The 24,313-nt window shown below is 50.5% G+C and overlaps 1 protein-coding gene across 1 annotated transcript in view; it reads right to left on the bottom strand.

The window, feature by feature from the left end:
* The window catches only part of LOC141101550 (uncharacterized), a 62,229-nt gene extending 45,622 nt beyond the window's left edge, over positions 1-16,607 (bottom strand). The window contains exons 1-4 of the mRNA XM_073590672.1: positions 16,386-16,607; positions 16,179-16,302; positions 15,998-16,095; positions 15,709-15,799 (exon numbers count right to left, since the gene is read on the bottom strand). Coding sequence (XP_073446773.1) covers positions 15,709-15,799; positions 15,998-16,095; positions 16,179-16,302; positions 16,386-16,607 — 535 coding nt within the window. The remainder of the gene's footprint in view (positions 1-15,708; positions 15,800-15,997; positions 16,096-16,178; positions 16,303-16,385) is intronic.
* Between the last annotated feature and the right edge of the window lie 7,706 nt (positions 16,608-24,313).

Below are 24,313 nucleotides of genomic sequence, written 5' to 3'. Positions count from 1 at the left end.
AGGGACATTGCCCTTCTTAGGGTCATGTGAGGATGCTGTATTGCCGTAAGGGTCATTTCTCTCACCTTCTCTAGTTTTTTCTCTGGCAAGAGACAAACTTGACGGTCGGAGTCCAAGACGAAACCTAGAAATGTTTGTTTCCTTAGGGGTTGGAGTTTTGATTTTTTTAAGTTTACCATCCAACCCAGTTTTTGCAGGGTCTCCGTTATTTTCTCTACCTGATGTGCGCAGTGATGTTCTGAATTGCCAATGACCAAAAAATCGTCCAAGTAAGGCACCATAATCACATTGTGGATTCGAAGGAAAGCTGTCATTTCCGCTATTACTTTTGTAAAAATCCTTGGCGCTATGGAGATGCCGAACGGAAGAGCTGTAAATTGAAAATGCCTGAGGTCGCCCTGGATGTATAGGGCTACCCTCAGGTATTTCTGGTATTCTTGGTGCATCGGGATATGGTAATAGGCATCCTTCAAATCTATTACGGCCATGAAGCAGTTGTGGTGTAACAGCTTTATGGCCGAAGTCACTGATTCCATTTTGAATGTTTGGTTCGTAATCCATTGATTGAGGCGCCTGAGATTTATTATCGTTCTGAAGGAAAGGTCGGGTTTTTTTATTAGGAAGAGGGGAGAATAGAACCCCCTTCTCTCTTGGTCTTTTGGGACCTCTATCAGAACTTGTTTCTCCAACAGTCCTAAGATTTCTGTTTCTAAGGCTGATTGCTCTTCTGGTTTCTTCCTGACGGGGGTCACCACAAATGAAGCTCTTGGATGCTGGAAGAAGGGGATTTTTAGGCCTTTCTTTATAATGTTCAAAATCCAATTGTTGGCCGATATTTTCTCCCATTCTTGGAAAAAGAGCCTCAATCTTCCCCCCACAGGAGGGCTGGTGTCATTGCGGGGATTTTTTGGCGGTTGAGGTAGTTCCCCCAAACATGAATCCTGGTTCTTTTTTCCTCTTGTCGTCCCACCTTTTCCGCTCTCCCGGGGGATGGCCTCGATTGAACCTTCCCCTCCGAAAGGGCGGTCTCCTTTGATCACCCATGTATCTGGGGAAGCCCTTCTTTTTATCACCGGCTTTTTCCAGGATGTCATCCAGGTTTTTTCCAAACAGGAACTGCCCATCACATGGTAACGAACATAATTTCGCCTTAGATTGAATGTCCCCAGGGCAGCCTTTGAGCCATAACGCCCGTCTTGCGGCGTTCGATAGCCCCGCTGCTCTTGCCGTTAACCTCATCGAGTCGGCGGAGGTGTCAGCCAAGAAGGCGGCAGCTCTGTGTAGCAGGTACATTTCTCCTAATATTTTCTCCCTTGGTACTTTGGAGACTAATTTCTCTTCGAGTTGTTGCAGCCAGACCATTAATGACCGGGCTGTGCAGGTGCCGGCTATTGCTGGTTTCAGACCCCCTGCCTCTGCCTCCCAAGTGTGCCTTAGGTATGAGTCCGCTTTTTTATCCAAGGGATCTCTCAAAACCACTGAATCCTCCAGGGGCAGGGCCGACTTCTTGGAAGACCTAGACACTGCTGCGTCAATCTTTGGGACCTTGTCCCAGACGTCCGTGTCTTTAGCCTCGAAGGGGTATCTGCGCTTTGAAGAGGAGGGAAGGCTACCTGACTTCTCCGGTTTCTTCCACTCTCTCTCGATTAGGGCTTGTACCATGTCATTGACCGGAAAGGTACGCTTTTTCCTTTCTTGCAGGCCGCCAAACATTACATCCTCCAGTGATCTCTCTACTTTCTCCTCTTGCAGGCCCATAGTGGACCTGATGGCTTTAAGGAGAGTGTCCGTATCTTCTACGGGAAAGCAAGGTCTGCCCCCCGTATCACTGTCTGAGGATGAAGATGACCCCTGCTCAACTTGATACTCCGAAGAGGAGGAGCCTGATGAGGAACTCGGGGAGGCTTTCCTACTCTTCTTTTTTAATAATTTTTTAAGTGAGCCCTGTACCTCAGATTTTATTATCGATCTGAGGTTTGTTGCCAGGTTCGGCACCTCTTCAGCCATAGTCCGCTGAATACAGCTGACACATAAGTCCTTTGGGTAGTCTTTTGCTAAAGGGCTGTGGCATATGGCACATTCTCTATTTTTCTTTTTACTTATGGCTTTTTTGGCTCCCTAAGAAAAACAAAAAAGACATAGGAAGGCCTATTATAATACTGCCTAACTTTCACGGAGATCACTCACCACCCAGGAAAGACTGATACCGGGCTCTGGGGCTGCGAAGGAGCGTGCGCCCTGCGCTCTTTTGACCTCGAGGAATCCCTCGATTGGTGACTTGGACGGCTGCTGCTTTTGCCGCTCGAGCGGCTCTTGCGACCAGAAGCTTGCGATGGGGGCAGGGACAATGGGGACGGTGAGCGATCCTCCTGAGACGCCATTGTCACCCCTGCAGCCGCTTCTGCTCCTTCTTTTAACAGTGAGTGAGCCCCACATTACCCCTCCCCCCCGCTACCGCCAGCCGCTCCTGGCCGGCGTCGCGCCCGGCGCCATGACTGTCGCGTCCTGATGACGTCAGCGGTCGCGCTCCCAGAATCCTCTGCGCCGCTGACGTCAGACGCCGGTCCCCGCCCCCGGCTTCCCCTGCATGCAGGCGAAGGACGGGCGCACGGAGGGGGAGGGCGGCACGAGGAGGACCTCCGAAGGGAGGACATCAGGACGTGCCCGCACGAACCCGGGGCCCGAATCAGGCAACACCCCGGGGACTGCGCTACCAGCTGCCGACGGCCGGCGTTGCAGGTAAGTCAGCCCTGCAATCCTTACACGCCGGGACGGCCCTGGGTCTTTCATTCTGACAGGCACCGCCGCTGTCAGAGGGATTCCTTTCCAGGACAGGAACCCAACTGAAGCGGGGGAGAGGTGCCGCCCCTTATGTTTCAGTAGGTTCCTGTCCTGGCGGGGCGGATCCCTCTCTCATGTGGTGCTGTCATGGGTGAAGGGAAAATAGGCCTTAACGTAATCGGTTCATGACCGCCAATGGTAGATAATCGCCAGCGCTAGCAGGGCTTTGTGCAGCGCAGTCGTTTGTCTACGGTCGGCAGTTTTGTGCTCATCGGGACCCCACGTACCTTATAACTAGGGGATTCCACCGCAAAATGCTTCCTGTGACCCCCTACCTCATTGAGACCTGATCGGTACAGGTCCTTATGACGTCAGTGTCACACCAGCCAATGAGACAAATCACTAGGAAAGTTTGTTGTAGCAGCGAACTTTTCCTGGCAATCTGCCCCATAAAAACGCTGTTTCTCCTCAGATCTCCTGTCAGTGAGAGATTAGAGGAGAAACAGTGTTACAAGTGCTGCTGCCAACAGCTGTGTCAGTCAGCGATTGTGCTATAAAGTAACAATACAGATAAGACAGGTTAGGGTTAGGCTAAAGAATTAGGTTTTTCTCAATTGTTTCCCCAATAATTTGGTCACGTCAGAGTTTTCTATTTCCGGGAAAAAAAATAAATAAATAAAATGGCCCGTCAGTATTATAGTGCAGAGGAGGCTTATGCACTTTTATGTTCTGACAGTGAAGAAAGTGCAGTGTCAGATGGCGATGTGGATTTCGAGGGCTTTAGTAGCAGCGACAGTGATAGTTCAGAAATGAGCAGTGATTCTGGTCCATCCTCACACACAAGGACCAGTACAACAAGAAGGACAAATAGCGCTTCTGGAGAAATGTCTCCAACTCAGGGAACAATGCCCAGTACTAGCGCTGTCCCTAGTGCTCGGGAATTGGCGCACACCAATGTCCAAGGGGCTTTGCTTCTTGATGAAATATTTCCAAGATGGGAGGCTTCAGATTCAGCTACTCCATTCATCCCTAATTTTAATGCCATTCCTGGTATAAATGTGGAGGTGGAAAATTTTGGAACAATTAATTTTTTAATTTGTTTCTGACAGATAGCTTGCTAGAGCATATTGTCCTACAAATTTATATGTGTCCCAATTCATCAGCCAGAATCCACGATCCTATTATGCTAGGTCAAATTTATGGACACCAACTAATGTCCTAGAAAGTAAAACATTTTTAGGACTTACATTCAATATGGAGCTTGTTAAAAAAATGAGCATTCAGTCCTATTGGTCCAACTGCCCTGTTCAAGCCACCCCTATGTTATTTCCATTGATGAGTCCATTATAAAATTCAAAAGGAAGACTGCATCTTAAGCAATTTATTCCTTCTAAGAGGGCAAGGTTCGGCATAAAGCTCTATAAAATGTGTGAGAGTTCAACCGGATACACATCAGCTTTTCACAATTATGACAGCAACCTGAACCCACCAGGATGCCCTACTTATCTGGGGACTGTCAGGGTCCTGACAGCGCCAGCGTACAGCCTCCACTAAGCAGGGACTCACCCGCACCGTAGGGACCCCTGGGGACAAGAACAGCCGGAAAATAAAGATGAACAGGACCTGAATGTAGAAGTTTAGCAAGCCGGCATAGGACCTATGGTCATGTGAACGGCCATGTGACTGCAAGGGGGCAGGGCTTAGTGTCCTGCTTTCAGAGGAGGTAGAAAACTCAGAGTCAGGCAAAGCGGGGGTCAAGCACAATACAGGCAAGCGAGGTACCTGAGGGATAAACAGACGGAAGGTCAGACAAAGCCAAAGGTCATACACAAGATATCAGTACAGTACCAGGGATGAGACAGAACGGACAGTCAGGGCCAAGCAGAGATCAAAACCAAACAGACGTAGAAGGTACCAGGCAGAATCCAAAGCGATATCCAGAGAACAGACCGAGTCATACACAGAGAATCAAGTAACCAGAACACAGCACTAACACACTCAGGGGTCACCACACAATGCCAAGGGCGAAAGTATAACTGACGGGGGATGGGAGCTTCCTGAGGCTATAAGAAGCCTCCCCAGAACCAATGAGAGGCCACCATAATAGGTCCCAGGTGTGCAGGTGAGAGTCTGCACTGCGATAAGAACATTAACCCCAGAAGTGCCGGTCACCCAGCACTGGTATCATGACAGTAACCCCCTCTCAACGGGGGGGCCTCTGGACCCCCAGGCTTGCCCGGGTACCTAGCATGGAAAGCCCGAACCAGACAATCCGCATGCATCAACCGGGCCGGCACCCAGGACCTGTCCTCCGGCCCATACCCCTTCCAATGAACTAGGTACTGTACTGACCGCCGTACCAATCTAGAATCTACGATGTGACCAATCTCATATTCCACATGTCCCTCAACCGAAACCGGAGGAGCAGCGGACTCGGATTCTCCCCGGACTGCTTCAAACGGCTTCAGTAGAGATCTATGGAAGACATTAGGGATCTTGAAAGAGGGTGGAAGGCACAGCCTGTACGCTACTGGGTTGATTTTTTCCACAATCTTGTACAGGCCAATGAATTTGGGGCCCAACTTGGCTGACGGAATCTTTAACTTAATGTTTCGCGTGGAGAACCAAACTTTCTCTCCCACCTGAACCATGGGACCAGGTGTTCGTTTCCTGTCCGTGAAAAACTTATACCTGCCTTGAGACCTAGATATACGCTGCTGGACTTCTGCCCATGTATCTTTTAACCGCTGAACAGAGTTCACAGCCCCGGGGCACCCCGAATCCAGACGAGAAAACTCACCAAAATGAGGACTGAACCCATAGTTGATCAAGAAACGGGACATACCAGTGGATTGACTCACCCGACTATTGAAGGCAAATTCAGCCAACGGCAGTATATCACACCAGTCATTCTGTCTAGCAGAAGTCAGACATCTGAGGATCTGTTCCAGAGACTGATTAGTGCGTTACGTCTGACCATTACTCTCAGGATGGTATGCAGACGAAAAGGACAGAGATATCCCTAATTTTTTGTAGAAAGCATGCCAAAACTTAGCCACAAACTGCACACCACGATCAGGCACCACATTCAGGGGTACCCCATGCAAGCGGACCACATGCTGCACAAACAATCTGGATAAGATCTCAGCAGAAGGTAATGCGGACAGGGGTATAAAATGAGCATGCTTTGAAAATCTGTCCACCACTACCCATACCACCGTATTACCCCTGGAAGAGGGAAGATTGGTAATAAAATCCATGGACAGATGGGTCCACGGTCTTTCGGGAGCTTCCAAGAGCATCAGCTCCCCCGCCGGCCGGCTATGGGAGCTTTTAGAACTAGCGCAGACCCCACAACCAGAAATGAATTTCTTTATATCAGAACCCAGAGTAGGCCACCAGAAGACCCTAGCCACCACCAGTCGTGTGGCTGATATACCAGGGTGAGCACACAACTTGGATTCGTGGAACTCTTGCAAGAGTTTAAGGCGAAGTTGCTCTAGGACAAACAACTTGCCCCCTGGCTTGGCCGCAGGAGCCAGCGACTGGGCCCCCTCAATTCCCCGTTCCAATTCAGAGAAGATCCCTGCTAACACCACCCCAGGGTGAAGAATGGAGGACGATGGCTCAGGGACAGACACAGGGTGAAAACTATGAGATAAGGCGTCAGCCTTGACATTCTTTAACCCTGGATGGAATGTAATAGTAAACTGGAAACGAGAAAAAAAAAGTGACCAACGGGCCTGTCTGGGCGTTAATCTTTTAGCAGACTCGATGTAAGACAAATTTTTGTTATCAGTGATCACAGTAACCGGGTGACTGGCCCCCTCCAAAAAGTGCCTCCATTCCTCAAACGCCAACTTAACCGCAAGAAGCTCTCTATTGCCTACATCATAATTTCTTTCAGCAGCAGAGAACTTCCTGGAAAAGAAGGCACATGGCCTGAGTTTGGTTAGAGTGGCAGGCCCTTGGGACAACACCGCTCCCACCCCCACCTCGGAGGCGTCTACCTCCACAAATGGCTTGGAAGGATCTGGCTGTACAAAGACAGGAGCAGACATAAAACATTTTTTCAGCGTCGCAAAGGCCTCTTTTGCGAGTGAGGACCAATTTCTCACATCCGCACCTTTGCATGTTAGATCTGTGAGAGGTTTGACCACTTGCGAAAACCCCCGGATAAATTTGCGGTAATAACTGGCAAACCCCAAGAAGCGCTGAAGACCCTTAAGATCTTGGGGTTGCACCCAATCCGCAATGGCCTGCACCTTCTTGGGGTCCATGCGAAAACCCTCACCGGATACAATTAATCCCAAAAAAGACAATTCTTGCACACAGAATACACATTTCTCCAATTTGGCATACAGATGATTTTCTCTCAGTCTTTGGAGAACAGATCGTACATGTTCCAAATGAGAATGCTTGTCGGAGGAGTATATCAAAATATCATCTAAGTAGATAACGACAAAACGACCAATGAGATCTAAGAATACCACGTTGATGAAATTCTGAAATATGGCGGGGGCGTTGGTAAGACCAAACGGCATGACTAAATCTTCAAATAGTCCCTCGGTCGTGAGGAACGCGGTTTTCCATTCATCCCCCTCTCGGACCCTTATCAAATTATATGCCCCCGAAGATCCAGTTTAGAAAACCACTTTTCCCCTGATAGTTGGTTACATAAGTCGGGAATCAACGGAAGGGGGTACGTATTCCATACAGTAATCTGATTAAGCTCCCGGAAGTCGAGACAGGGACGTAACCTGCCATCTTTTTTCTTTACAAAAAAGAAACCTGCCGCCACAGGTGAGACTGAAGGACGTATGTGTCCTTTGCGCAGACTTTCAGCAATGTACTCCTTTATAGCCAAGGCTCAGGACCGGACAAATTAAACAGACGGGCTTTAGGTAATTTAGCCCCCGGGACCAGCTCAATAGCGCAGTCAAAGGGTCTATGTGGCGGTAACGGCTCGGCCTCGCTTTCGGAGAATACATCTTCGAAGTCCTTCAGGCATCCCAGAATACCTTTCAGCTCGACAGATGATACAGACACAGATTTAACAGGTTCAACCAGCAGTGCGGATTTATCACATAACTTAAAATCATTAAACCCCCATTGAACAATCTCCCCCGTTTTCCAGTTAATAACTGGGTTATGGTGTTGTAACCAGGGCATGCCCAACACCAACCCTGCAGGTAGATTGTCCAGCACAAAACAACTTAGGTTTTCCACATGAGTAGCGCCCACTCTGAGCGAAAACAAGTCAGACATAAAGAGAATTCCCTCCTTAGTGAGGGGAGAGGAGTCAATGGCCATCACCTTGATCGGAACCTTGAGCCTAACTGTCCCTATCTTGCAGTGTGTGACCAATTGGGAGTCAATGAGATTAGTCGATGACCCGCAGTCCACGAAGGCTGTAGAGGAAAAAGAACTACCGTCCACAAACAGTTCCAGAGGCAGTAACACTTTAGAAAACGAGGAAAAGGGTACCTGAGGGTCTGAGTAGTCTCCCTGTTGACTACCTAGACCTAGTTGTTTCCCGCTGACCGGGTTGAAGATGGGCAATCAGGACACTCCCTTTTCCAATGTCCCGTTTTACCGCAGTAAAAGCATAACTGCTTGTCCTTCCGGCGTTTCCTCTCTGTATCCTTCAGGGAGAGGGCGCCTACATCCATGAGCTCAGGGGCAGTCTCTTTTCCACTGGGGAACAATGGAGTCTCCACCTGCATCACCCCTCTGGCCCACAGCCTGCGGTCCATCCAGACAGCCTGGGTCATGGCGTCCTCGAGAGAGTTAGGTGGGGGATGTAATGCCAAGGCATCCTGCAGCCGCTCGGACAAGCCTCTGCGAAAGAGTCCTCGGAGTGCGGCGTCGTTCCAAGAGACCTCTGCGGCCCAGCGGCAGAATTCAGTACAAAACCACTCAGCTGAGTGTTTCCCCTGACAGACACTCATCACCATGTCCTCTGCCAATCGCACTCGGTCAGGCTCAACATAAATGTGCCCGAGGGCCTCAAAAAATGCATTCACAGACACTCTCTCAGGGGCAGTGGGAGAAAGGGAGAAATCCCAAGCTTGTGGGGACCATTTTAACAGAGACATAACAACCCCAACCTTCTGACTTTCGTCCCCAGAGGAACGTGGTCTCAAACTAAAAAAAAGTTTGCACCCCTCCATGAAGACCCTGAACTCCTTTTTGTTTCCAGAAAAAAGTCAGGCAGTTTAACAGGTGGTTCTGGGGACACCAAAGCAACATCACTCGCTCCAGCCCCCAGAGACCCAGCAGCTAAAGCCCCCCGCACTGTCTCAGAAACCTGCTGCTGAGAACGAGCCAGAGCTTGCTGCTCCAGAGATAAACTCTGAAACATCTGACTCAGACTTTTCATCTTGTCATATGGGAGCCATAACTCTCTGCATAAAAAACCCCCCAAAAACTTAATGGTCAGTTATAATGTCAGGGTCCTGACAGCGCCGGCGTACAGCCTCCGCTAAGCAGGGACTCACCCACACCGTAGGGACCCCTGGGGATAAGAACAGCTGGAAAATAAAGATGCACAGGACCTGAATCTAGAAGTTTAGCAAGCCGGCATAGGACCTATGGTCATGTGACTGCAAGGGGGCAGGGCTTAGTGTCCTGCTTTCAGAGGAGGTAGAAAACTCAGAGTCAGGCAAAGCGGGGGTCAAGCACAATACAGGCAAGCGAGGTACCTGAGGGATAAACAGACGGAAAGTCAGACAAAGCCAAAGGTCATACACAAGATATCAGTACAGTACCAGGGATGAGACAGAACGGACAGTCAGAGCCAAGCAGAGATCAAAACCAAACAGACGTAGAAAGTACCAGGCAGAATCCAAAGCGATATCCAGAGAACAGACCGAGTCGTACACAGAGAATCAAGCAACCAGAACACAACACTAACACACTCAGGGGTCACCACACAATGCCAAGGGCGAAAGTATAACTGACGGGGGATGGGAGCTTCCTGAGGCTATAAGGAGCCTCGCCAGAACCAATGAGAGGCCACCATAATAGGTCCCAGGTGTGCAGGTGAAAGTCTGCACTGAGATCAGAACATTAACCCCAGAAGTGCCGGTCATCCAGCACTGGTATCATGACATGGACATCTGGAAAAATGGTTTGGGAGATGATAACTCCATTTTTACAAAAAGGCTACAATCTGTATGTTGACAACTACTACACCAGCATACCCCTATTTAAAAGTCTGGTTGAACATAACATAGGGGCTTGTGGGACCATTCGCAAGAACCATCAGGGGTTTCCACAATCATTGGTCAAAGAAAAGTTCTGAAAGGGGCAGTCAGGGGCTTTACACAATGGAGAGCTGCTTGTCCTTAAGTATAAGGATAAAGATATTTTTATCCTGAGCTCGATCCACACAGATGCCACAAGAGCCACTGCAGACCAACAGGGATCCACTACTCCAAAACCTGTGTCTGTCACTGACTACAACAAATATATGGGGTGTGGACCTTGCAGATCAGGTTCTACAGCCATACCAGGTATCAAGAAAATCATATATCTGGTATAAAAGTTAGTCATGTATTTGTTTCAGGTGGCCACATATAATTCTTTTGTGTTATACAAAAAGCCGGAAATGCAGATACTTTCCTTGATTATCAGGAAAAGGTCACTGAAAATCTTGTTTTTGACAATTTTGCCCCCACCAATCCTTTAGAATCTGAAGATGTGAGAAGACTCACTGAGTGACATTTTATTGCACTCATCCCAGTAACTGAAACAAGAAAGAACCCCCAGAGAAGATGTCGTGTATGTTCCTATAGGGGAATGAGGCATGATCCCCGCTATTATTACCCACAATGCCCATCATTGCCAGCCTTATGCCTCCATGACGGCTTTACAATCTTCCACACAGAACCACGTTGTTGAACTGTTTTGACATTCAAGTATTTGGTTTATTTAGTGACAGACACATTTGAGTAGAGCTGACTTAACAATTTCCGGGGGTAGGTGGGGGAGGTCTCCAGAGACACAAGCTGGGCACAATATATTGGGCACTACAATGACATTTTTGCAATTTTTGCTATAAAACTTCTACTACGAGTTTCTGGAAATCATCCATGTAGTGAAAATGGTCACTATACCCATAGATGAATTCCCAGAGGGGTGTCATTTCCAAAATGGGGTCACTTCAGGGAGGATTCTCTTGTTCTGGCACTTAGCGGCTCTCCAAAGTGCCATAAAAGCAGAATCCCCCCTGAAGTGACCCCATTTTGGAAATGACACCCTTCTGGGAATTCATCTCTGGGTGTAGTGACCATTTACCTATCTACCTATTTTCCAATGTAATATCTGGGGTTAAAAAAACATTTTAGTCGTATTATTGAAAAAATGACTAAGTATGGAATGGACAAGGCAACTGTTAGGTGGATTCATAACTGGCTTAGTGATCGGACCCAAAGAGTGGTCGTAAATGGCTGCACATCCAGTTGGAAGAATGTCTCAAGTGGGGTACCACAGGGCTCTGTCCTGGGCCCTGTATTGTTCAACATCTTTATCAACGATTTAGATGAAGGAATTGAGGGTAAACTGATTAAATTTGCTGATGACACAAAGCTAGGAGGGATAGCTAATACTAGAGAAGAGAGAGAGAGGATTCAAAAAGATTTAAATAAACTGGAGAAGTGGGCAGCAACTAACAGAATGGTTTTTAACAGGGAGAAATGCAAAGTACTACATCTGGGCAATAAAAATGAAAAAAGCATATATAGAATGGGAGGAATAGGGCTAAGTGACAGCACATGTGAAAAAGACTTGGGTATACTAATAGATCACAGACTGAATATGAGTCAACAGTGTGATGCAGCAGCAAAAAAGGCAAATGCAATTCTAGGATGTATTAACAGAAGCATACAGTCTAGATCACGTGAAGTCATTATTTCCCTCTACTCCTCTTTGGTCAGACCTCATCTGGAATATTGTGTCCAGTTTTGGGCACCACATTTTAAAAAAGACATCAACAAACTGGAGCAAGTTCAGAAAAGAGCGACCAGAATGGTGACCGGTCTGCAAACCCTGTCTTATGAGGAAAGGTTGCAGGATTTGGGAATGTTTAGTTTGCAAAAGAGAAGACTGAGAGGAGACTTAATAGCTGTCTACAAATATCTAAAGGGCTGTCACATTGTAGAAGGATCAACTTTATTCTCATTTGCACAAGGAAAGACTAGAAGCAATGGGATGAAACTGAATGGGAAGAGACACAGATTAGATATTAGAAAAAACTTTTTGACAGTTAGAGTGATCAATGAGTGGAACAGGCTGCCACGAGAAGTGGTGAGTTCTCCTTCAATGGAAGTCTTCAAACAGAGGCTGGACAGACATCTGACTGGGATGATTTAGCGAATCCTGCTTTGAGCAGGGGGTTGGACCAGATGGCCCAGGAGGTCCCTTCCAACTCTACGATTCTATGATTCTATGAAATGTACCATATTATTCGGACTATAAGACGCACTTTTTCCCAAATATTTTTTGGGGAAAATAGGGGTGTGTCTTATAGTAGGAATATACTTACAAATGATGCAGCGGCGCTCTGTGCTGCGTGGAGGGCTCCGCCAGCATTTTGTCAAAGCCCAGAGGCCCCTGCAGCTCCATTGCTGCGATGCGGTGGTCTCCAGAAAAATGGCCGCTGTGGGCGGCTCATGCTCAAATTCAGATCTCGCCCCAAGATCTCGTTGCCGAGATCTGAATCTGAGCATGCACCGCCCCCAGCTGCCATTTTCCCAGAAGCCACCGCATCGCAGCAATGGAGCTGCAGAGGCCTCCGCTTTGACAAAATGGCGCCGCCGCCCCAGCACAGAGTGCTGCCACTGTCGCAGGTAGAGCGCTGCCGCACCAGCATAGAGCGCTGCCGCCACCCCAGCACAGAGCACCGCTGCCGCACCAGCCTGGGATGGGATTTTCCGGAGGCCACTGCACCAGCATAGACCACCGAACAACCTCTGTGATCACTCTTGCACCTGTGCTGATCCCCCCCGGTAAGCTGAATTCAGACTGTAAGACGGACCCCCATTTGGCACTTTTTTCCCCTATTCTCGTTTTGAAAATTTGGGGTGCATCTTATGGTCCGAAAAATACAGTAATTTTTTCTTCACTGCCCAATGGTATAATTTTCTATGGAACAGCGGTGGGGTCAGTATGCTCACTGCACCACTAGAAGAATTCATTCAGGGAAGTATTTGGTAAAATGCAGTCACTTTTGGGGCTTATGCTGTTCTGGCACCTCAGGGGCTCTGACAATGTGACATGTCACCCACAAACACTTCCAGCAAAATCTGCTCTCTAATATGGCGCTCACTCCCTTCCGAGCTCTGCCATGCACCCAAACAGTGGATTACCCCCACATATGGGGTGTCAGAATACTCAGGACAAATTGCAAAACAACTTTTTGGGTGCAATTTCTCCTGTTACCCTTTGGAAAAAACATTTGAGGTTGAAAAGTTAATTTTTTGTCGAAAAAATATGATTTTTTATTTTCACAACTCTATGTAACTAACTTCTGTGAAGCACTTGGGGATTCAAAGTGCCCATCACACATCTAGATAAGTTCCTTGGGGGGTTTAGTTTCCAAAATGGGGTCACTTCACTGTTTAGACACGTCATTGTCTCTGACAATGTGACGTCACCCACAAACAATTCCAATATGGCGCTCCTTCCCTTTCAAGCTCTGCCATGCGACCAAACAGTGGTTTCCCTTTTTATTTCCACGGCTCTACATTATGAACTTCTGTGAAGCACCTGTGGGTTCAAGGTGCTCAATACACATCTGGATAAGTTCCCTAAGGGGTCTAGTTTCCAAAATGGGGTCACTTGTTGGCGGTTTCCACTGTTTAGGGACATCAGGGGCTCTGCAAATGCGACATGGCAACCGCTAATTATTCCAGCATATTTTACAGTAAAAAAAAATGAGAATTTGCAAAACAAAATGTATCGTCCATTTTCTCCTGTTACCCTTGTGAAAGTAAAAAAAAAATTAGGTGTAAAGGAAAATTTTTGTGAAAGAAAAGTAAATGTTTATTTTTTCCTTCCACATTCCATTCATTCCTGTGAAGCACCTGAAGGGTTAATAAACTTCTTGATTGTGGTTTTGAGCACCTGGAGGGGTGCAGTTTTTAGAATAGTGTCACTTTTGGGTATTTTCTGTCATATTTACCCCCCAAACTCACTTCAAATGTGAGGTGGTCCCTAAAAAAATGGTTTTGTAAATTTTGCTATAAAAGTGAGAAATCGCTGTTTAACTTTTAACCCTTATAACTTCCTAACAAAAAAAAATTTGATATAGTTGATATAGATGATACTGCGCAGGCGCCGCCATCACCGGTGACATTGTGCTGGATGTAATTTTTTTCTAAGCCTCACAATAGCCACAAAATTATAGGCATTATCACCAATAATATCAATGCTATTATATGCATTATGTAATAATGGGGGCAGGTCAGTGAGGGGTCAGCGACCTGTCATAAGCCAATACAGAGGAATATGTAATCAGTGCACCACATAAAGCCCCGCCCACAGCCCCACCCACAGCCCCGCCCCAGAGCACGAGAATCTCATTAACTGAAAACTACAAATACAGATTACACAACAGTAAACCAGAGATGCCCTCATTTATGGTGGAGCATTGGAGCTACTATGGATCCTGAGCAGAAGATTAGAGAAAATAATATTGCTCCCCATTTCAGGAGAGATTGTGCAGTAATCTGAATTCCTTAGGATCAGAAACAATGTAATGTATGACGTGGAGTGAATCCATGACACCAGGGCTGGAGCCAACACATCTCCTGCAGGCGGGAATAAATGTATATTACAGCCCTCAGCCACGCACAGCTTAGAGATATATCATGGCACAGGTGGAATGTTTATCCTGGAGATTATCACAATCCTCCTGGAAGTTAGTTGGTTTTAATACAAAGTGAAAAGTCAGGATAAAGGGAAACTCTGCTGTTATTGGACAGAAATTCACACTTGGCCTCACTGCACATTTACTGTTGTCGATCATAAAAGGGAAGTTTGGCCAGAAAGACTGGACCTGGTCTTGTAGGGACCATGAGACATTCAGCAGCACAGAAGGGAGAGAAGATTCATCCGATAAGATCTCAGTGATCTAGGAAGCCAACAGCATCATTACCCTCCGCTTTCTCTTACAGGCCCAGCATAAGATTTTTCTTCAAGTGATTTTCTATCTTGTCAGCACATTCTACGTACGCTGTCATTTGGCTTTATAGTTACAGATCTGGGCAGGTAACGGTCAGCGTCTCCTAATGTGAAGGAGAGAATGGCTATTTCGTTTCTTTTGAGAATAAACTTCAGTTGTGTGCAAGCCTTTACTGAGAAAGGAGTAGACATCTAAGGCCGGGATCACACTACTGTGTGTGATGTGAGAAACTCGCACGAGTCTCTCGCATCAACACCCGGCCGCCGACACTCAGGACCGGAGCTGTGGTTGCATGTATTTCTATGCATTTCTATGCAGCCGCAGCTCCGTTCCTGAGTACCAGCAGCGGTGCTGGATGTTGATTACGAGAGATTCGAGCGAGTTTCTCGTATCACACAAAGAAGTGTGATTCCGGCCTAACTGTGCGATCGGTGTGACTCTTTAAGCATGCACTCAGCCTATATTGGGTCAGGCACATGCAATCATATAGGTATTGCTTTAAGGGATAACTCTCACACTAATACCAGGGAGTAGGTGGATCCTCCAGGTCGTAAGTTCTATAGAAAAGGGCTTTCAATGCCCAAAGTCATTTGAACAGTTTTAGGTGGAGGAGAATGTTGTGGTCTAGAGACAAAATGGTGATCATGGTAATACGGCCGGACTACACCACCGATAAAGCAGCCACAGCCGGTGACTGAGAGGAATCTGTGACGTCTCTGCATTCAGTGGTCCCTACTCACCTGGGTAGTCATATGTGGGAATCTCCTCTTTACACCGCTCATCACCCCTCACATATGTCTCTGTAGTATTAATATGGGTCAGATCTTCACCCTGAAACAAATATTGTAAAAGTCACCGACAGATGGAGAAGTCCCATCTATGATCAGCTCTAATCCTGCCATCTCCACCGTTCTCATTACACAAGTATAAAACATATAATACTGGTGGATAAAACAAGACTGAGCACAAGACCTTCACAGCCGTCTACACATCATAGGGGAGATCTCCTGACACCTTCTCTCCATCTACCTGATGATCCTGAGGAGCACTGGGATCTTCTTGGTTACAGTCCTGTGGAAGAAGAGGACGGGGACATCTCTCTGGTGTTGTCCTCTTACTGGATAGATCTGGAGGAAACACATACAGGGACTGAATTCATTCTCTACATACAGATAATTATAGGCCGTGTGTATTTAGTCCTGTCTATTACCTGGTGATGTGAGGGGCTGGGGAACCTCCATTATGACGTTCTTGTTCAGATCTCTGTGTCCTTCTAAATACTCCCACTCCTCCATGGAGAAATAGACAGCGACATCCTGACACCTTATAGGAACCTGACACATACAATGATACCGTCATCCCCCCGATCCCTTCGTAGTGTTACTGTATAATGTCCCAGCATTCCCAGCAGTGTCACCTCTCCAGTCAGCAGCTCAATCATCTTGTAGGTGAGTTCTAGGATCTTCTGGTCATTGATGTCCTCATGGATCAGGGGGTGAGGTGGAGGCCCCGTGATTGGGCTCAGGGGTCTTCCCCATCCCTCAGACACAGGGTCCTGACAGCGATCACTAGAGGTCTTCTTCACCACTGTGTAATCCTGGTTATGGAGAGACACATTAATAAATCTCACTCCAGACATTCCCAGAGTCCTCACCTCTCCAGTTCTGTCCATCTGTTATTCCCATAGATAAGAATGATGTAATGTGACGTCATCAGAATCTCTCACCTCTCCAGTGAGATGGAAGAGGATCTCTAGGGTGAGGTGTAACATCCTCTCCGCCATCTTGTCTCTGTCCATATCCATCCTTGATGGGTAAATCAGGAAAATTCTCTTCTGTAGAAGATCTTCACTGAGAGGATCCGATATTGTAGAGACCTGAATGAGAAGAAGATGATCGGATGTAACATCATAAGAATCCTGTGTAATAATACACTTACTGGAGATAATAAGGGAAACATATGAGGAGATTTATTATCTTACAGGGTTTAGTTTTCTTCCCTGACATCTACTAATAAAACCTATATATTTAGGCCACAGACAACAAGCAGTTTCCTCTCGGAGTCGGCAGCTGAACACGTTCCTCATAGACTCATCAACGTCACCATCAATTCCCATCAGAGTGAAGGAACATCGCTCCTCTATTCAGCTCTATGGATCCAGGATGAAATCCACTGCGGCCCCTGCAAGAAAAGAGCGAAGTCTGGTGAGACCCCCGAGGCCGGAGATTTCTACAGCTGCTCTGTGCACAGGACCTGTGATGAGGTCACGGGAGGGGAGGAGTCAGGGGTCACATGATCAGGGGCCTCAGTGTGTGCAGGACTCTGCTGTGCTGGTTGTCATGGTGCTGGATGAGGGGAAGTTTCTGTGTGGGGTCAGGAGGGGTTTACAGGGTGGATGTAGCAGAGGCAGGTGTGTAGGACGTGTACGGAGCGGAGCCGTGTGTGTACGAGGTGTACGGAGCGGAGCCGTGTGTGTACGAGGTGTACGGAGCGGAGCCGTGTGTGTACGAGGTCTACGGAGCGGAGCCGTGTGTGTACGAGGTGTACGGAGCGGAGCCGTGTGTGTACGAGGTGTACGGAGCGGAGCCGCGTGTGTACGAGGTGTACGGAGCGGAGCCGAGTGTGTACGAGGTGTACGGAGCGGAGCCGTGTGTGTACGAGGTGTACGGAGCGGAGCCGTGTGTGTACGAGGTGTACGGAGCGGAGCCGTGTGTGTACGAGGTGTACGGAGCGGAGCCGTGTGTGTACGAGGTGTACGGAGCGGAGCCGTGTGTGTACGAGGTGTACGGAGCGGAGCCGTGTGTGTACGAGGTGTACGGAGCGGAGCCGTGTGTGTACGAGGTGTACGGAGCGGAGCCCTGTGTGTACGAGGTGTACGGAGCGGAGCCGTGTGTGTACGAGGTGTACGGAGCGGGCCGTGTGTATACAAGGTGTACGGAGCGGAGCCGTGTGTATACAAGGTGTACGGAGCGGAGCCGTGTGTGTACGAGGTGTACGGAGCGGAGCCCTGTGTGTACGAGGTGTACGGAGCGGAGCCGTGTGTGTACGATGTGTACGGAGCGGAGCCGTGTGTGTACGAGGTGTACGGAGCGGAGCCTCGTGTGTACGAGGTGTACGGAGCGGAGCCGTGTGTGTACGAGGTGTACGGAGCGGAGCCGTGTGTGTACGAGGTGTACGGAGCGGAGCCGTGTGTGTACGAGGTGTACGGAGCGGGCCGTGTGTGTACGATGTGTACGGAGCGGAGCCGTGTGTGTACGAGGTGTACGGAGAGGAGCCGTTTGTGTACGAGGTGTACGGAGCGGAGCCGTGTGTGTACGAGGTGTACGGAGCGGAGCCGTGTGTGTACGAGATGTACGGAGCGGAGCCGTTTGTGTACGAGGTGTACGGAGCGGAGCCGTGTGTGTACGAGGTGTACGGAGCGGAGCCGTGTGTGTACGAGGTGTACGGAGCGGAGCCCTGTGTGTACGAGGTGTACGGAGCGGAGCCGTGTGTGTACGAGGTGTACGGAGCGGAGCCGTGTGTGTACGATGTGTACGGAGCGGAGCCGTTTGTGTACGAGGTGTACGGAGCGGAGCCGTGTGTGTACGAGGTGTACGGAGCGGAGCCCTGTGTGTACGAGGTGTACGGAGCGGAGCCGTGTGTGTACGAGGTGTACGGAGCGGAGCCGTGTGTGTACGATGTGTACGGAGCGGAGCCGTTTGTGTACGAGGTGTACGGAGCGGAGCCGTGTGTGTACGAGGTGTACGGAGCGGAGCCGTGTGTGTACGAGGTGTACGGAGCGGAGCCCTGTGTGTACGATGTGTACGGAGCGGAGCCGTGTGTGTACGAGGTGTACGGAGCGGAGCCGTTTGTGTACGAGGTGTACGGAGCGGAGCCGTGTGTGTACGAGGTGTACGGAGCGGAGCCGTGTGTGTACGAGGTGTACGGAGCGGAGCCCTGTGTGTACGAGGTGTACGGAGCGGAGCCGTGTGTGTACGAGGTGTACGGAGCGGAGCCGTGTGTGTACGATGTGTACGGAGCGGAGCCGTTTGTGTACGAGGTGTACGGAGCGGAGCCGTGTGTGTACGAGGTGTACGGAGCGGAGCCCTGTGTGTACGAGGTGTACGGAGCGGAGCCGTGTGTGTACGAGGTGTACGGAGCGGAGCCGTGTGTGTACGATGTGTACGGAGCGGAGCCGTTTGTGTACGAGGTGTACGGAGCGGAGCCGTGTGTGTACGAGGTGTACGGAGCGGAGCCGTGTGTGTACGAGGTGTACGGAGCGGAGCCCTGTGTGTACGATGTGTACGGAGCGGAGCCGTGTGTGTACGAGGTGTACGGAGCGGAGCCGTGTGTGTACGATGTGTACGGAGCAGAGCCGTTTGTGTACGAGGTGTACGGAGCGGAGCCGTTTGTGTACGAGGTGTACGGAGCGGAGCCGTGTGTGTACGAGGTGTACGGAGCGGAGCCGTGTGTGTACGAGGTGTACGGAGCGGAGCCCTGTGTGTACGAGGTGTACGGAGCGGAGCCGTGTGTGTACGAGGTGTACGGAGCGGAGCCCTGTGTGTACGAGGTGTACGGAGCGGAGCCGTGTGTGTACGAGGTGTACGGAGCGGAGCCCTGTGTGTACGAGGTGTACGGAGCGGAGCCGTGTGTGTACGAGGTGTACGGAGCAGAGCTGCATGTACAAGGTGTAATGTTTTAGAATCCAATTTTTCAATTTCACAGAGTAAAATGGAGATGTACGGAGCGGAGCCGTGTGTGCACGAAGTGTACAGAGCGGAGCCGCGTGTGCACAAGATGTACGGAGAGGAGCTGCGTGTGTACGAGGTGTACGGAGCGGAGCCGTGTGTGTACTCTGTATACCACCATCTTCAGTCACAGACCCCTCCGTGTACACTGTATATAACCGTATACTCCCAGCTTTGGTTGCACACTCCTCTGTGTATGCTTTATACACCTGTATACCCCCAGCTTCGGTCATAGACCCCTCTATGTACTCTGTATACACCTGTATACTCCCAGCATCGGCTGCAGACTACTCTGTGTATGCTGTATACACCCGTATACCCCCAGCTTTGGTCGCAGACCCCTCAGTGTACGCTGTATACACCCGTATACCCCCAGCTTCGGTCACAGACCCCTCTGTGTACGCTGTATACACCCGTATACCCCCAGCTTCGGTCACAGACCCCTCTGTGTACGCTGTATACACCCGTATACCCCCAGCTTCGGTCACAGACCCCGCATCTCTCACACTGTAGAACTGACGCCGGACACACACGGTAAAACTGCGGTCGTCGGTCTCTTGTCTCTCGCACTTATACTGATAACATAAGATGGAGTCAGACGAACCCTCCTACAAACCGTGAGAACAAAGTCATTACTACAGCACTGTGTGAGAAAGGGATTTATTCTACAAGAAACGCTGGGGCCACAAATGAGAGAATCCGGGCCCCGTGGCTGGATACTCCGGGCCCCCAGCATGTTAGGACCAGACGGGGTCTTTGTCCCTGGAGCTTCTCTACTCGGGGTAATGAGACTCTGATCTTGGTCATCCGTATGGATAATGGAAATGGAATTACAAAGCTTCTCATATACTTTCCATGTTAGACATGGACGGCACATGTACAGCACACGGACGGCACATGTACAGCACACGGATGGCACATGTACAGCACACGGACGGCATATGTACAGCACACGGACGGCTCATGTACAGCACACGGACGGCATATGTACAGCACACGGACGGCACATGTACAGCACACGGACAGTACATGTACAGCACACGGACGGCACATGTACAGCACACGGACGGCACATGTACAGCACATGGACGGCACATGTACAGCACACAGACGGCACATGTACAGCACACAGACGGCACATGTACAGCACATGGACGGCACATGTACGGCACACAGACGGCATGTGTATGGCACACAGACAGCACATGGACAGCACATGTACAGCACACGGACGGCACATGTACAGCACACGGACGGCACATGGACGTCACATGTACGGCACACAGACAGCACACGGACGGCACATGTACGGCACACAGACAGCACATGGACGGCACATCTACAGCACATGGACAGCACATGTACAACACATGTACAGCACACAGACGGCACATGTACAGCACACGGACGGCACATGGACGTCACATGTACAGCACATGTACAGCACACAGAGGGCTCATGTACAGCACACGGACGGCACGTTTACACGGACCCATAGACTTGTATTGGCCCTTTGTCATCTGTGCTGCTGGGAAAACACGGACATGAGAGCAGCACCGTAGGTCAAATAGTGGACACGTGGCATCTGTGAAAAACATGACAGGTCGTGTGAAGGGGCCGTACAGTCACATAATAGAAAACATTAGCAGAATTGCCGTCTTTTTCTACTTCCTACCTCACAAACAGCAGAATAAAAAACGATTAATAACAAGTCCTACATGTCCCCCAAACTACTCTGCTAAATCCCCTCTGGCTCCGTGGCCGATGGTTCGGGGGCCCTGATGGTTATTATTCACTTTGCTGCTATAATATAAGGTGAAGCCACAAGACCCCTGCAGACCAGTGCTGAGGCTGACGGAGACCCCCGGAGCCACAACACCCCTACAGCCCAGTGCTGAGACTGACGGAGACCACTGGAGCCACAAGACCACTGCAGCCCAGTGATAAGACTGACTGAAACCCCCGGAGCCACAACACCCCTACAGCCCAGTGCTGAGACTGTCGGAGACCACTGGAGCCACAAGACCACTGCAGCCCAGTGATAAGACTGGCAGAGACTCCTGGAGACACAAGACTCCTACAGCCTAGTGCTGAGACTGACGGAGACCCACCGAGCCACAAGACCACTGCAGCGCAGTGCTGAGACTGGCAGAGACCCCCGGAGCCAAAAGACCACTGCAGGCCAGTGCTGAGACTGACGGAGACCCCTTGAGCCGCAAGACCACTGCAGCCCAGCGCTGAGTCTGGCGGAGACCCGCAGAGCCACAAGACCATTGCAGCCCAGTGGTAAGACTGGCAGAGACCCCCCGGAGGCACAAGACCACTGCAGCCCAGTGCTAAGACTGGCAGAGACCCCCAGAGCCACAAGACCACTGGAGCCCAGTGCTGAGACTGACGGAAACCTCCGGAGCCACAAGACCATTGCAGCCCAGTGCTAAGACTGACGGAGACCCCAGGAGCCACAAGACCCCAGCAGCCTAGTGCTAAGACTGAAAGAGACCCCCCAGAGCCACAAGACCACTGCAGCCCAGTGATAAGACTGGCAGAGACCACCGGAGACACAAGACCTCTGCAGCCCAGTGCTGAGACTGACAGAGACCCCCCCGGAGCCACAAGACCACTGCAGCCCAGTGCTAAGACTGGCAGAGACTCCCAGAGCCACAAGACCACTGGAGCCCAGTGCTGAGACTGACGGAGACCCCGGGAGGCCTAAAACTATTGCAGTCTAGTGCTCAGACTGGCAGAGACCCCTGGAGCCACAAGACCACTGCAGCCCAGTGCTGAGACTGAGGGAGACCCCAGGAGCCACAAGACCCCTGCAGCCCAGTGCTGAGACTGGCAGAGACCCCCCGGACCCACAAGACCACTGCAGCCCAGTGCTGAGACTGGCAGAGACCCCCAGAGCCACAAGACCCCAACAGCCCAGTGCTGAGACTGGCAGAGACCCCCAGAGCCACAAGACCACTGCAGCCCAGTGCTGAGACTGGCAGAGACCCCCGGAGCCACAAGACCACTGGAGCCCAGTGCTGAGACTGACGGAAACCCCCGGAGCCACAAGACCATTGCAGCCCAGTGCTAAGACTGGCAGAGAACCCTGGGAGACATAAGACCATTGCAGTCTAGTGCTCAGACTGGCAGAAACCTCCGGAGCCACAAGTCCACTGCAGTCCAGTGCTGAGACTGAGAGAGACCCCAGGAGCCACAAGACCCCAGCAGCCTAGTGCTAAGACTGAAAGAGACCACCCGGAGCCACAAGACCACTGCAGCCCAATGATAAGACTCTCATAGACCACCGGAGACACAAGACCTCTGCAGCCCAGTGCTGAGACTGACAGAGACCCCCCCGGAGCCACAAGACCACTGCAGCCCAGTGCTAAGACTGGCAGAGACTCCCGGAGCCACAAGACCACTGGAGCCCAGTGCTGAGACTGACGGAGACCCCCGGGAGACATAAGACCATTGCAGTCTAGTGTCCAGACTGGCAGAATCCTCCGGAGCAACAAGACCACTGCAGTCCAGTGCTGAGAATAACAGAGACCCCAGGAGCCACAAGACCCTGGCAGCCTAGTGCTAAGCCTGACAGAGACCCCCCGGAGCCACAAGACCACTGCAGCCCAGTGATAAGACTGGCAGAGACCCCCGGAGACACAAGACCTCTGCAGCCCAGTGCTGAGACAGACGGAGATCCACCGAGCAACAAGAACACTGCAGCCCAGTGCTGAGACTGGAAGAGACCCCCGGAGCCAAAAGACCACTGCAGCCCAGTGCTGAGACTGACAGAGACCCCTTGAGCCACAAGACCACTGAAACCTAGCGCTGAGTCTGACAGAGAAGCCTGGAGCCACAAGACCATTGCAGTCCAGTGCAAAGACTGGCAGAGACCCCTGGAGCCAAAAGACCACTGCAGCCCAGTGCTGAGACTGAGGGAGACCCCAGGAGCCACAAGACCCCTGCAGCCCAGTGCTGAGACTGGCAGAGACCCCCCAGGACCCACAAGACCACTGCAGCCCAGTGCTGAGACTGGCAGAGACCCCCGGAGCCACAAGACCCCTACAGCCCAGTGCTGAGACTGGCAGAGACCCCCGGAGCCACAAGACCACTGCAGTCCAGTGCTGAGACTGGCAGAGACCCCCAGAGCCACAAGACCATTGCAGCCCAGTGCTGAGACTGGCAGAGACCCCCAGAGCCACAAGACCACTGCAGCCCAGTGCTGAGACTGGCAGAGACCCCCGGAGCCACAAGACCATTGCAGCCCAGTGCTGAGACTGGCAGAGACCCCTGGAGCCACAAGACCTCTGCAGCCCAGTGCTGAGACTGGCAGAGACCCCCAGGAGCCACAAGACCACTGAAGCCAAGTGCTGAGACAAGCAGAGACCCCCAGAGCCACAAGACCACTGGAGCCCAGTGCGGAGACTGCCGGAGACCCCCGGGAGACATAAGACCATTGCAGTCTAGTGCTCAGACTGGCAGAAACCTCCGGAGCCACAAGACCACTGCTGTCCAGTGCTGAGACTGAGAGAGACCCCAGGAGCCTAGTGCTAAGACTGAAAGAGACCCCCCCCCCGGAGCCACAAGACCTCTGCAGCCCAGTGATAAGACTGGCAGAGACCCCCGGAGA

Source organism: Dendrobates tinctorius, unplaced genomic scaffold, assembly GCF_039654945.1.
Source record: "Dendrobates tinctorius isolate UK_male_01 unplaced genomic scaffold, ASM3965494v1 ptg000119l, whole genome shotgun sequence".
Lineage (NCBI taxonomy): Eukaryota > Metazoa > Chordata > Amphibia > Anura > Dendrobatidae > Dendrobates > Dendrobates tinctorius.
This window is presented reverse-complemented; position numbering and strand designations above follow the sequence as displayed.